This window comes from Hyperolius riggenbachi, chromosome 7 (assembly GCF_040937935.1).
Source record: "Hyperolius riggenbachi isolate aHypRig1 chromosome 7, aHypRig1.pri, whole genome shotgun sequence".
NCBI classification, from domain to species: Eukaryota; Metazoa; Chordata; class Amphibia; order Anura; family Hyperoliidae; genus Hyperolius; species Hyperolius riggenbachi.
Genome location: NC_090652.1, coordinates 106,217,313 through 106,231,956, shown reverse-complemented (window position 1 = coordinate 106,231,956; position 14,644 = coordinate 106,217,313). Strand labels below are relative to the sequence as shown.

The 14,644-nt window shown below is 43.1% G+C and overlaps 1 protein-coding gene across 1 annotated transcript in view; it reads right to left on the bottom strand.

Moving 5' to 3' along the window:
- SNX8 (sorting nexin 8) overlaps window positions 1-14,644 on the bottom strand; it is a 52,918-nt gene that overhangs the window by 19,653 nt on the left and 18,621 nt on the right. Inside the window, exons 4-8 of the mRNA XM_068244489.1 lie at window positions 9,002-9,123; window positions 5,874-5,954; window positions 4,946-5,106; window positions 4,724-4,856; window positions 1,440-1,508 (exon numbers count right to left, since the gene is read on the bottom strand). Of these exons, the coding sequence (XP_068100590.1) occupies window positions 1,440-1,508; window positions 4,724-4,856; window positions 4,946-5,106; window positions 5,874-5,954; window positions 9,002-9,123 (566 nt within the window). The remainder of the gene's footprint in view (window positions 1-1,439; window positions 1,509-4,723; window positions 4,857-4,945; window positions 5,107-5,873; window positions 5,955-9,001; window positions 9,124-14,644) is intronic.

The following is a 14,644-nucleotide window of genomic DNA, read 5'->3' as shown; positions in this document are numbered from 1 at the left end:
TCCGATTAACGATCTGCAAACACATGGGGAAAAAGTAGAAGTTGTAACATATTTCATCTTCCTGGGATTGGAGATGGGGCCAGCAGAAAAGAGATTAAGGCCTCTTTCACAGTGCGACGTTTAAGTCACGTTAGAAAATGTTTTAACGTGGACTAATGCACAGCAATATTAAGTCTGTGCAACATTCACAGTGCACACGTTGCGTTGTGTGTAACGTGTAGCAATATTTAGAAAGTGCTGCATGCTGTGCGTTTACCACAAATCTGCTGCATTGTGTGTGTTGCACATGCTCAGTATTTTTTTTTTCTTGTAATGTAACGCATGCGCCGTTTTCGTTCCATCAATGTGCGACGAAAACGGTGCACCAAATGCAGGGCTAAAGAATATACTATAACGTCCAAGTTATAGTCTTTCAATGCGTGGCATTAGGGGCACGTTATGCAACCTTAACGTCGCATCAATCGCAACGTTCCACTGTGAAAGAGGCCTTATAGATTCTTGTTGATTGGAAGGAAAGCTATGTCAAATTTGGACAATATTATACTTAAGTATAGAGATGTCACTTCACAAAGATCAGGATAGTTAAAGCTATGGTCTTCCCAGAAGTAACATATGGCTGTTAAGAGTTGGACTATAAATAAGGTCATGCGTAGAATAATGTAGTACATTCTATTATATGTCGTTATGGTGCATCTAACTGAAATAAAGTGCACAGTTTCAGTAGAGTAATGCAACAGAGTGTGGCTTCTGGTGGTGCCCAATCCTATTCCTTCAAGGCCTCTTTCACAGTGGGATGGTGCGTTTGATGCGACGGTAAGGTCGCATAACGGGCTCCTAATGCAATGCATTGAAAGACTATAACTTGGACGTTATAGTACATTCTTTAGCGTTTAGTGCACCGTTTGTCGCACAGTGATGGAACGAAAACGGCGCAAGCGTTACATTAAAAAAAAATAAAAATTACTGAGCATGTGCAACACACACAACACAGCAGATTTATTGCTAAACGCACAGCATGCAGCACTTTCTAAATATTGCTACACGTTACACACAACACATCGTGTGCACCAGGGCTGTGGAGTCGGAGTCGAGGAGTCGGGGCAATTTGGGGTACCCGGAGTCGGAGATTTCATAAACTGAGGAGTCGGGAGTCGGAGTCGTCTGATTTTTGTACAAAATCCACAGCCCTGTTAAGTATTAGACTAAGGAGTCGGAGTCGAGGAGTCGGAGCCATTTTGGGTACCCGGAGTCGGAGTTGAAGTCGTGGTTTCATAAACTGAGGAGTCGGAGTATTTTGGTACCAACTCCACAGCCCTGGTGTGCACTGTGAATGTTGCATAGACTTGGTATTGCTGTGCGTTAGTCTGCGTTAAAAAAAATTCTAACGTGTGACTTTAACATCGCACTGTGAAAGAGGCCTAACTCTCCTTTTATTTTACCTTATATGACTGTAAGAGATCCAGGAAGAGATTCAGCTTCTCTACCACATCAATTTCTTCAAGTTTACCCTAAAATAAATCAGACAGTAGGTAGTTTAAAATCATTACTATGCCTTTCAGTTTTTGATACATGTATTTTTTAAGTTTTTTTAAGTGTTTTACTTTTTTTTTCAAATCACTGTACACTTGTAGAGCAAGTGATGTATGTTCTGGTGTTAGTTATGGGGCAGTTATGCCCCATAACTCACACTGACTTTAAACCAACTAACGATGATTCAGGCAATACCTTCAATCATTAACTGTACATAGTTTTCTTGCAAGCTTTTGAAATGTTAAATCTCTTCTTCAGGCATGATACAGAACTAGATCAGTGCTGTATAATGCCTGAAGAAGAAACTCAAAGAGAAACAAACACTTTCCTAAGCCCCTGGATCTTAATGAGGCTTCCCTCACCATCCTACGGTCCTCTCCTGCTTTCTGGGGCCCTACTGATGATTGGGGCCACAATGTTATGTCGGCATGAGTGAGGCCGTGCTGCAGCTTCACGAACACAGGTGCGCCTGCGCAGTAGCACGGAGTCACTTGTGAACAAGCAACTGACTTACTGTGAAGGCACGGCTGTACTCGCCTTGATTAGGTTAACAACAATCCTTTGTAATCTTAGGAAGGTCCTTGCTTGGCGACAGAGGACCAGAAGATGCAGAGGGTAGCACTTTAAAGTAAACCTATAGAGGAAAAAGTGCTTCTGGCGTCGTACTTAACTCGGGAGGGTGGGGCCACCGGATCCCAATGAGGCGTCCCCCATTCTCCGCAGCCAGCTCGTTCCAGCGCCGGCTCCCATGCAGAGACACAGACCAAAATATTTACAACCGGCAGATCACGCGGGCACACTAGCAACTTACCTCTCGGGCTCCGGTGGAAATAGCTCAGACGCGAACTGTCTACTCAGTAAAGCAGACCCAATCAGGCTCAGCCGAAGCCCATCAGTAATCCACTACTGCACCGCTTGTCAGCGGATTATTGGATGGTGCCAGCACTGGATCGCCTCTGCTGAGGAGGAAGAGGGAAGCCTCTGTAGGATTCAGAGGCTTCCCCCTCCCGAAGTACCACCTAGGGGCACTTTTTTCCCTACACGTACACTTTGCAATTTCAAACGTTTGCAAGAAAGCTATGTACAGTAAAGGTATTACTTAAATCAACATTTGTTTGATGATGACAGCATAATTTACTACAGTGGCGTCAGATGTCTTCTTATACTGCAATACTGCAGACATTCCCCAACCATGGCCACATCATATATTGAAATAAATAAGAAGGACAGACAGCCAAATAAATTCTAGCGACAGCTTTCTTGTGTCCTGTCTGGCATTCTCACATTATTATTCCATCTGTCTATTGGGACTAAAATCATGCCAGAGGCCAGTGTTACGAATTTTATACTAGCAACGTACAACAAAACATGTCCACGTTCTCATTTGCACTTTGACCATCTTCTACAGAATGCCATCAATCCCATGAACTGAAATGAACGTTTATTTAGCATATTATTTCTCTCTTTGTGCCTCAAGATCCAAGACAAATGTTTTTCTTCACATTCCGAGCTCCTTCTTGGCATCTGGCCTTTGTGACTGCAACTTCTTAAATTCCTAAAATCTCTTCAGTGCTTTGCAGGATCTGTATGTCATGTGCTCTAAGTGAACTTGACAGGGTGCAGCATCAGTGCAGGTATGACAAGGTTCCTGAAGTTACCCTAGGTTAAGTTATAAATGCTTTATAAAGGCAATATTGAAGAGGTGCATTTTGAGGTCTTATTTAAAGGTGTTGAAGGATGGGACGGGCCTGATGGGTGGTGGAAGGGATTTCAAGAAAGTGGGGCAGCCATTGAGAAGCCCTGAGAAGACACAGGTTGTAGAGGACTGGAGGGGGCAGCGGAGTGTATGTTTGTGTTCGGAGATGTAGGTCAGGCAAGTCTTGTGTACAGATTTGTGTAATGATTATGATGTATTTTGCAGCTCAACATACTCTTTGGCATCCTCTCAGACAAGGTCAGTGATATATAGACAAGTTACTTTTTATATTTAGTTTTTCATCTCGGATCCGCTTTAAGGTAAATACCCAGATGGGATAGGGGACTTCCCCGTCAAACGCTCATTGCCCAATTCATCTGGCTAAATCGGCAAGCATAGTTTGCAGTGGCAATGACCCGTGCAAGTCAATGAGGAACGTAACGATCCTCACCGACTTAATCGGACATGTCGTCATTCAAGAACCAATGATCGCCGCAGGTTTCGTGTGTAGTTAAACGATGTTGCATGATATCACGAAAAAAAATTGTTGTACAAAATCGTCCGTGAAAATTGCCGGACTGGTATGGGCCTTAATATGGTCACTATTAAAGTGTATTTTTTCATCTTTCTTATCACCCTGGAGAAGTTGTCATTGCTCTATGTTTCTCACCCCTCGCCCTCTAAGGTTATTGTCAGAGCGTGTTTAAACAAATTGCAATATAGATATTTCAGGCTTCTTTACACACCGCTACGGGATTTCAAAATGCCTCACACAGCTTAGGCAAACATTTTGAAGCATTTTCCACTGATTCTGGCAGATATTTCCACTGCTCTAAAATGCTTCAAAATTCTTCACTAACGCTACACATACCTATGTTTTTATACTATTTACTCGCATTCACATATACAAGATTTCGCATGTGCTTCACCCCTCCTCTGGAATCCAATGCCACACCATATCTATCACTCTCCAACCTTTGATATATTTAAATGTGCATTAAAAACTCACTTTTTCCATCCAGCATACGCTCTACCATAGGCCAGTTCCCCTTTGACCTCTGGCCAAGTTGCACTCCTACTAGATAACCTAATACATACTGCCTCTAAGCATGTTTATTGTATGCTGCCCCACCTCTTGTTCTCCCCCTATTCCTTAAGATTGTAAGCTTGCAAGGGCAGGGCTCTTTCACCCGTTTGTGTCTTGGAATTTGTTACACATTTATACATATTCATTTTGTCACTTTAAATTACCAATTCTGTATATGTTGTACCTTTTCTGTATTTTGTACCAACTCTGTATTTTGTCTATTGGTGTATTGTCTGTATTATTTTGTACCCCATGTTTGTTTCTTACTTTGTACAGCGCCACAGATTATGTTGGTGCTTGGTAAATCAATAATGATAACAATAATCAGAATTTGCATAGCAAGGCAATGATGGAAATTGCAAAACATCATTTGTAACAAACATACATCAGCTAAAACATGTACAACATACCTGCTGTGCAGCTTTATCGGCAAGCAGAGCAAATTCGACAGACAAACCTTTCAGGGCCTGCTTCAGGGCACCCCAAGTGCTGTGAGTCAGGGCAGCCCATGAAGGCAGTGGTGTAGTGTCAGAGCCCAGAGCACTAGACAGACACAATAGGCAGGTTACATCATCAGTGATAAACAGCAGCTAGGCTGTAACAGGGCACTCACAGCATGTGCTCTGCCTTACCTTAGTTCTTTGCCAAATCCCAGAAGATCTGTGGCATTGTCAATGGCTCTGGCAGCCATCCTCTCTGCTCGATCTCGCAGCTTGTAGAAGCTATTGAAGATGTTCCTGATCAGCTCTCTGCTGGCTGCAAACTGGACTTGGATGTCAGCTGGGAGGAAATCCTAGCGAGAGAGCAACAAAAATGTGTCCCACATCACAAGGTGAAGCTGCCTCCTGCCAGAATTACATCACTACTGTGGACTGAATACTGGGGCAGCAAATAAAACAAAGAAAAAAGTCTCATGTTGTTTCCCAGTACAGGGAGAGTAATGCTGGGAACACACAATGCAATTTCCCGTCCGATCGATGGGAATTGGGCGATTATTTCCGACTCGTCCGATCTGTTTCCGATCGAGAGAGGAATCGATTTTGCAAAGTTATCATCAGAAAATGTATACCTTTATCGATCGGGAGAAGTTTGGACATGTACACACGGCACAACTTCCCATCCAATCACCCCTCGATCGGATGGAAAATTGCAGCGTTTGTTCCCAGCATTAAAACACTTGATTTGTTGTCTATGCAAAAGGAGCTTTTCTGAGCTATTCCACCAACTCAGCTCATTCCGTTTTTCTAAATTGCGTTAACAGCCAAGAACCAGTGAGAGACAGCGTGGGAAGTTTAAAGGGTCATTAGCTCTGCTTTATTTAACAGCTTAAAATACAAAAGTATTGTTTCTAAACTGAAAATATGACAGAATGATGCAATGTTATTAAAAAAAAAAAAAGGCTATATAACTGAATATGAAAATATGAGACGCTTTTCTTTGCTACTAATGTTCTATTAATTATTCCATACTACACATACAATTCATTATCTCATAAGTTTATTTTGGATTTACTGTTTATATTGTATCATCAGTACATGTTCTTCTTCTGCTGATACGCACCTTTGCTTGTGCAGCATATTTAGAGATCATGTATTCATCCGCCACTCCACGGGAAGACTCGCGCATTTTATTCTGAACATCCTAAAACAGAAGCAACCCACATAATGCTCATTATTTTAGAAAGCTAACTTAGATTTGCAAACATTAAAAGTGTTAAATCCAATTTATATCTTCATTATACAGGTTATCTTGAACTGGCATAATTTTTTTTAAAACGACAATATGCAACTAGAGTAATATATAACCAAAACAATCATGAAAAATAATGCATACTGAGTGTATAGAGCATTATACTTACAAAGAGCATTAACCTATAGCAGCTAAATAAAATTGATCATCAAAGAGAATTCCGTTGATCACTATCTGATTGGTTATAATGGGCTATTGCACTTGTCTTGTAAAATTATAGGCATAGACAAAGGCCTTAATTATGCCTAGTGCTATAAGAATTAAATAGAACATGAAGTGTTAGGTATATGGAGGCTGCTACGTTCATTTTAAACAATACAGGTTGCCTGGCTATCCTGCTGATCCTCTGCCTCTAATACTTTTAGCTACAGACCCTGAACAAGCATGCAGCAGATCAGATGTTTCTTACAAAAAATCTGACAAGATTAGCCACATGCTTGTTTCAGGTGTGCGAGTAAGACACTACTACAGCCAAAAAGGTCAGCAGGACAGCCAGGCAACTGGTATCATTTAAAAGGAAATAATATGGCAGCCACCATATACATATGCATTGCAAGTGTGTGTTGCATTACCCTTTTTACCCGCAGAGTAACGCAATGGCAATGCAAGGCAATGTGGCCTAGCATACTTACCTCATCGTGCCAGAAGTGCCTGATCCACGTCCAAGCCACCGCAAAGTCAAAAGCGTGTTACTGCTGGACTTTTGCAACAGCAGCAACAGAAGTAATGTAAGTCATTGGGTGACTCATACCTTGTAAAAATATCAATATTAACAGGGCTGCGCTGCCTTCAATGCTAGTTACCCCTAGTCTCCTTCAATTACAAATCAGATCACACTGCAGCCAAATGAACTGACAGAGTCCTGTCAGACCATACTGCAGCCAACAAGTTCTAAGAATAAACTGTTCGTGGGATAGCTGTTTCACTTTTCCAAATATAGATGATATAAATTGCTGAACTATGTATGCAGTTTTACGCTATGATGGGTCTGTATTTTTATGTTTTTTATGCATTGGAGCTTTTATTCTGATATTAAAGAGAAGTTGAAGATTGAAAGTGCCAGTGGGGTGATTTAAGTCAAACACTAGATCCACCTGATGTTTGTAGTGGCTAGAATCCGGCGAGCGCAATCTATATTGGGGAGAGGATTCACGAGTACTGCTCTATTCACTGTGACACGGGTGTCTGGGGATTCTTATAACGGAGTTACGATATGCGGAGCTTATTTTGTGATTTTTAGGAGTTGTCGAGAGCGCAGTTCAGCAATTTGTATCATACCTTGTAAAAAGGTTGGCGGCATGCATGCGCAGGACGACGTAAAAAAACGGGAATCCCAGAGACGTACTTCCTGTCCAGCAGGGAGTACGTCACTGGGAGAGGGGGCGCTATGCATAGGACCCTGTCGGCACACTCTGCCACAGGGTCATATGTTTATGGTTTTTGCGCATTGAGGGGAGATGTGGCGGGGCAGGGCATCACACCACAAATGCACACCACAACTGTAAAACCAGCCTTAAGATATACCCCCTCCAGTATATGGCCTCCTGTTGCTTTCTTCACTCACTGTAGTAATGAGCACACAACTTGACCAAACTGAATGTGCATACTTATATGCTGACTTTTATAATGGTTATTAAATCAGTCTTTGTACATATGAGAACTACTCTGATGTATGAACCAGACCAAGAACTCAAAATATTCCTCCTTGTGATGCTGGCGTTGTTACATGATAACTGTACCTAAAGGAAAAACAACAGCACCATTCCAATAGATGACTGATGTTCTGCCAACTGGAAAACATTAACTACATCCTTTTACCACAGACCAGTAAATCAGTGCCTAAGAGGAAACCACAAAGGAAAAACACAGTAACAAGAGTCCAGTCTAGTGTAGTATTCCAAAATAGTGATGGAATTGCCAGGTAGTGGTGATCTTGTATGCTCACAATTATGTACCATATTCAAATCAGTATAGTAACCACAAAAAGTGTATTAGGGAAATGGGAACATACTCCACTGACTGTGCAGAGGGTGGTTGTATTATTCCACCTGCCAGCCCTATGTGCTCCCCAAATGAGCAAAGTATTTGAGGGTACATGCAGTGGCTAATTGTGGATAAGAAAGAGGCGTTGGTAAATAACTTATGTAACAATAACACTAATGCACTAACAGCAGATTATGTCAGTTATTTATGAAAATTCAGACCTACCACACAAATAGGTCAAGTGAAACTAAGTGCACAAGTGTGTCTAATTCCTGTGGGAAAACTGCTTTTGTGACATGGTCAGCGGTGCAACAATAGCCCCCGTGATCCCTGCAATAACGGGGGAAGTCCGGAGGCTGTGTGGGTCTGCTCCCCCTCCCTACCCACATGGCGAGTAGCGCAGCATAAAAATACTTACCTGCACTCATCGCGTCTCCTCCTCCCAGCAGCCACTAGCTCTATGCTGCCCTCTCTGGCTCCAGATAACATGACATGCATCAGGAGCTAGGCTAATAACCACACAGCGCTCTGCTGCGGGCACTCTGCCTCTGCAAAGGAAGGGGGGGGGGGGGGGAAGGTCGAACAGCCCCGGGCGGGCTCCAAAATGTGTGTGTGTTTGGGGGAGGGGGGGTGCATGTTACAGAAATGCACATAGCAACACCAATAGTGTGAAAAAGGCTTCAGTAACATACTGGTATGCACATCTTTTTGTTGGACTTGTTTTTTATACTGAAAGCTCCATGCCAATAACTAAAAAAAAACAAAAAAAACTGGAGATTGGGCCAGTGGTCTATTACAGCAAATAACTTTTCAGAAATTCAGTACAACAGGCTGCAAGGCTACAAGGTCCTCAAGTGTGTCAGTCAAACTCAAAACAAAATCAAATCATACTAACAGGTTACACAGCTACACAGATTTCCAGCTAATAATATGTTAGATGAACAAGACATACTGACCTGGCCATTATAGGATAAAAATATATTCACAAGCACGTCGTCCCAGAAGGAGGGGTGCCTGCCTACCAGATTGATGAACCTTTTTAATGCCCGTCTTCTGGATTCTATAAACTCACGATCAGCTGATAAAATATAAAAGCAGAAAATGCACTGTTAAGTTATATTCAAAGTAATGTCTTTTAGAATTTCCTTTCTTAGCAAGTTTATAGGTTGCTCTCCGTCCACCATTTTTAAAACTTTTTTTTTTTTTTTTTGAATGGATAACTACTTTTAAATCTGTTCTTCTCCCAGAATAATTTCTAGAGTTAATAAGTAGTCATCTGCACACCCAACCACTTAAGCTACGTACGCCCGCTGGAATGAACCTGGCCGCGGTGGACAATAAAGACCGCCTTGGCCGAGAATCGGGAGCGACTCTAGCATGTGATTCAGCAGCTTGCTTACTTACTTGTTCCGGGTCAGTGAATATGAAAGACTTTAAAAAGGTATGGTATCAGCACAACAGCCAAGTAAGCAACATTTTAATTTTTTTAGCAACCTGCTAGAATTCTGAAGGGAGAAATACTGAATTGCAGAGCAAAAGGTCTTGCATTGCAAAGTAAAAATAAAGCAGCCAGAATCAGATTACGCCCCTATGATAAAGGGGTTGTAAAGGGGTTCCATGATGTCCTTACGGTAAAAGTAGACATATTGGGCAGCACGGTGGCGTAATGGTTAGCGCTCTCGCCTTGCAGCGCTGGGTCCCCGGTTCGAATCCCAGCCAGGTCAACATCTGCAAGGAGTTTGTATGTTCTCCCCGTGTCTGCGTGGGTTTCCTCCGGGCACTCCGGTTTCATAGTTACATAGTTACATAGTTACTTTGGTTGAAAAAAGACATACGTCCATCGAGTTCAACCAGTACAAAGTACAACACCAGCCTGCTCCCTCACATATCCCTGTTGATCCAGAGGAAGGCGAAAAAACCCTTACAAGGTAAAAATTCCTTCCCGACTCCAGATGGCAATCAGATAAAATCCCTGGATCAACATCATTGGCATTACCTAGTAATGCTAGGTAATGCCAAAAACATACAGATAAGTTAATTGGCTTCCCCCCTAAATTGTCCCTAAACTACAATACATACACTACACAATATACAGTATACATATGACTATGGTATGGATTAGATTGTGAGCTCCTCTGAGGAACAGTTAGTGACAAGACAATATACTCTGTACAGCGCTGCGGTAGATGTCGGCGCTATATAAATGCTAAATTATAATAATAATAATAATATTATTAATACACAGTTCAGAGGAAAGGGTGACTAAATACAGCCACAAAACCAGCTAAGACAGATGCAGACCTTAAATTCCTACAACCACCTATAGAAAGTTCAACACAGGCCTCATTTGCCAATATCAAAATTTGTACTTTATTGTGAATAGAGCAATCGAAGAATGTGACAGCTTCACTACTTAAAATATAAAACCATTAAAAACTTAGCGAGCATCAGAGATTTGCACAGCATACCCTCATCCCAGTATCCACTCCATACACACATCCATGCCATTCATTCCACAGGGCGCCACGCATGCATTAATGGGCTTCTAAATAATTGCACGTGCTGGCCAATAACCTACTAGCTTTTGAAGAAAAACCAAGCTCAAAAACCAATAGGGGGGACACACTATCTCCAAAATGGAGGGTACTGGTTAGCAATAACTGCAGTCCTTGGCTAGTAATAGCACTAATGTGTGCAAAGGATATAGTCCAGTATTAACCACAGCCAATTTCAAAACTCGTGCATTCAGCACAGCAGTCCTAGTAGTAGACTTGAATAAGCAGCAGCCAATAGTTTCAGCGTAGCATTAAGTAAGTATAGCATGCATAGGCAGCATCAGACAGTCCATTCCACAAGAAAGCTCTGGTTAGATAAGCATAGCATGCATATGTAGCGTCAGGAAGTCCATTTGGCAGGGGGACCCTGTTTAAGGAGTCACCGTATTCCTGTTGTGGGTATACAGTACCTCTCTTCCCGGGCTGTCCACACTGCAGTGTGCTCCTGTGGGTGATGGCGGTTGGTGGTAACTCGTGAAGTAGATCTACCCGTGCGTGCCGTCACATCAGTGCACCAGCGGGGATCACACTCGGAGTAGCGTGGAGATCGAGATGATGGGTGAGGCCGGCCTCATGTAGCTCCTCCCACCGACATGTTTCGGCCAACGGCCTTCCTCAGGGTGTGGCTTAGAGTACGGGGGGGTGGTTGCTCCCTATTTATTCAAAAAAGCTTCAGTCACCTGACATTTCCACAGGCGCCATCTTACTTCCTGGAAACTTTGCCCACACCTCACGCAGCTGTGTTTTACTCTATGTTTAGCTTTCCATAGTTTCAAAAAGACGAGAGAAATATGTATAGAGCTGTTCCTGGCGACCAGTTTGTAGTTGTTTATAAAAGCATTGCTGGCTTATAAGTTTAAGATCCATACATGGCAAGCGACTGAGTAAGGGAACCTTTTTCAAAACAAATCAAAACAAATATATAAAAAATATATATAAACAGGTGGCTTTTCGCTATTATGCGGACATGCACACATCCATTCCACATGCATATAGATTTCCCAACTCCAATGTCACTTCCTCTCTTAAACAGCCATACACATCCCAGGTAGAGGGAGGTCCCTCTTTTCATTTTCGTTCAGTTTTCACAACTATCTGAATCACACAGGCAGCACTAAGCCACCCAGGAGGGACCTCTCTTTATAGGTATCGGTACAGCTACAGCAATATACAGCTCTGAAGACATTCCCTATGGTGTCATGTATACTAGCCATATGGCTCCAAATATACAGAGAAATCGATTTCTGAATTGAGGCCATGTGGTGTCAAGGTCCCCAACCTATAGATCCACATGGTCTCAAGGCGCAAAAGCTCTCTCTCCACATTGACCTTTCTTGCTCCTTTTGCTACTGAGGACAGAACTTTAACCAAGCTACCCTTGAACTTTCCTCCATGCATTTGTTGGTAATGTTCTCTTAAAGGGCCCTTACATTCTTCATTTTTATTACCTACATTTGATATGTGTTCCAAGATTCTCGTTTTGAATGCTCGAGTTGTCATACCAACGTAATGCAGGCCACAGGGGCAGGTCACCATGTACACTACCCCCGTGGTCTCGCAATTCATAAAATCCCCAATTTTATATTCCCTTTTACATTTAGTGTCCCAGAAAGTTTTAGTTTTATGCAGAAAGGGGCACACCTTGCATCTCCCACATTTGTGCATACCATTTGGGGGTGGGGTGGCTGCTAACCATGTTTTTCTCTCTTCACTTCGTTTTGTATTTTTAAATTCAGAGGACACCAATTGGTCCTTTAAGTTTTTTGCTCTTCTTGCTGTCATTGTGGGGGTAGGCCCCACGATCTCTGCAATATCAGGGGATGCCATAAGGATAGGCCAAGCTTTTTGAAGGGAGTCTCGCACTGCTTCCCAATGTGACCCATATTGGGTAATAATCCTTTCTCTGTTTTGGGTGTTTGATCCATCCCTCTTCCCATAGGTAAGGAGGGTATTTCGATCTCTATTCCATGCTTTTTTCAAACTTCTTCTAAGTACTCTATGTGGATATCCCCGTTCTCTCAGACGTGTATACAATTCATATGATTCTTTCCTGAATTCCTCCTCACTCGAGCAGTTCCTCCTTAAGCGGAGGAACTGCCCGTAGGGTATATTCCTCACCAGGTGGCTGGGGTGATGGCTGGCGGCGTGGAGGATAGTATTACCTGCTGTAGGCTTCCTGTATGTTGAGCTCGTGAGAACCCCATCTCCGACCGCAACTCTTAGGTCCAGAAAGGGGATCTCATGCTCACTGCAGACATATGTCAGCTTGATATTTTTATCATTGCTGTTAAGCATTTTCACAAAGCTATCCAGGTCGTCTCTAGTACCTCTCCACACCACCAGCACATCATCTATGAATCTAATCCATAGTGCGACGTGTCGCCGGAATGCGTCAAGTACATACACATCACGCCTCTCCCATAGGCCTAGGTGGAGGCATGCGTAAGCCGGCGCACACGCCGCTCCCATCGATGTTCCAGCCACCTGGTGATAGAACCTTCCCCCAAATAGGAAGTAATTTTCAGTCAAGACCATCCGTAACATATCTACTACAAACTGGTTATGATCAGCCATCCTCGGATGGGCCTCTTCAAGGTAGAAGGCAGCAGCCTCTAAGCCCGCCTGGTGGGGAATCGAAGTGTAGAGAGACTCCACATCAATCCCCACCAGGAGGGCCCCATAGGGTATCTGTACTCCATTAATGACCTTCAGGACGTCACGAGTGTCCTGGACGTATGAAGGGAGGCTTTGGACTAAATTTTTCAATTTTCGATCCACATATTGTCCAATTCGTTCTGTCGGTCCCCCGATTCCAGATAGAATCGGGCGGCCAGGAGGATGCTCTCTATTCTTATGTAGCTTCGGGATCAGGTAGAGGGTGGGTCTAATGTATTCATCTACCTTCAAAAACTCAAGTTCTGCCTTGGATAGTAAACCCTCTCCAAAGGCTTCTTGCAGTTTATCATTTATTTTATCAATCAGAGGGGGGAATGGGTCACGTGTCATGATTTTATATGTCCTCTCATCATTCAGATGGCGATGCATCTCTTCTAGATAATCATCTTCACGCCACAAGACCAGAGCTACATGAGGCCGGCCTCACCCATCATCTCGATCTCCACGCTACTCCGAGTGTGATCCCCGCTGGTGCACTGATGTGACGGCACGCACGGGTAGATCTACTTCACGAGTTACCACCAACCGCCATCACCCACAGGAGCACACTGCAGTGTGGACAGCCCGGGAAGAGAGGTACTGTATACCCACAACAGGAATACGGTGACTCCTTAAACAGGGTCCCCCTGCCAAATGGACTTCCTGACGCTACATATGCATGCTATGCTTATCTAACCAGAGCTTTCTTGTGGAATGGACTGTCTGATGCTGCCTATGCATGCTATACTTACTTAATGCTACGCTGAAACTATTGGCTGCTGCTTATTCAAGTCTACTACTAGGACTGCTGTGCTGAATGCACGAGTTTTGAAATTGGCTGTGGTTAATACTGGACTATATCCTTTGCACACATTAGTGCTATTACTAGCCAAGGACTGCAGTTATTGCTAACCAGTACCCTCCATTTTGGAGATAGTGTGTCCCCCCTATTGGTTTTTGAGCTTGGTTTTTCTTCAAAAGCTAGTAGGTTATTGGCCAGCACGTGCAATTATTTAGAAGCCCATTAATGCATGCGTGGCGCCCTGTGGAATGAATGGCATGGATGTGTGTATGGAGTGGATACTGGGATGAGGGTATGCTGTGCAAATCTCTGATGCTCGCTAAGTTTTTAATGGTTTTATATTTTATGTAGTGAAGCTGTCACATTCTTCGATTGCTCTATTCACAATAAAGTACAAATTTTGATATTGGCAAATGAGGCCTGTGTTGAACTTTCTATAGGTGGTTGTAGGAATTTAAGGTCAAGGTTGAGTTTAAGGCCCATACACAGCTGTGGAGGTCTCCTGAAGGGTGTGGTTCGCACGCAATGAGACCTTTCCTTTTCAGCTGTTGTGCTATTAGGAGACCTAGTTCGTTTATGTAAAGACA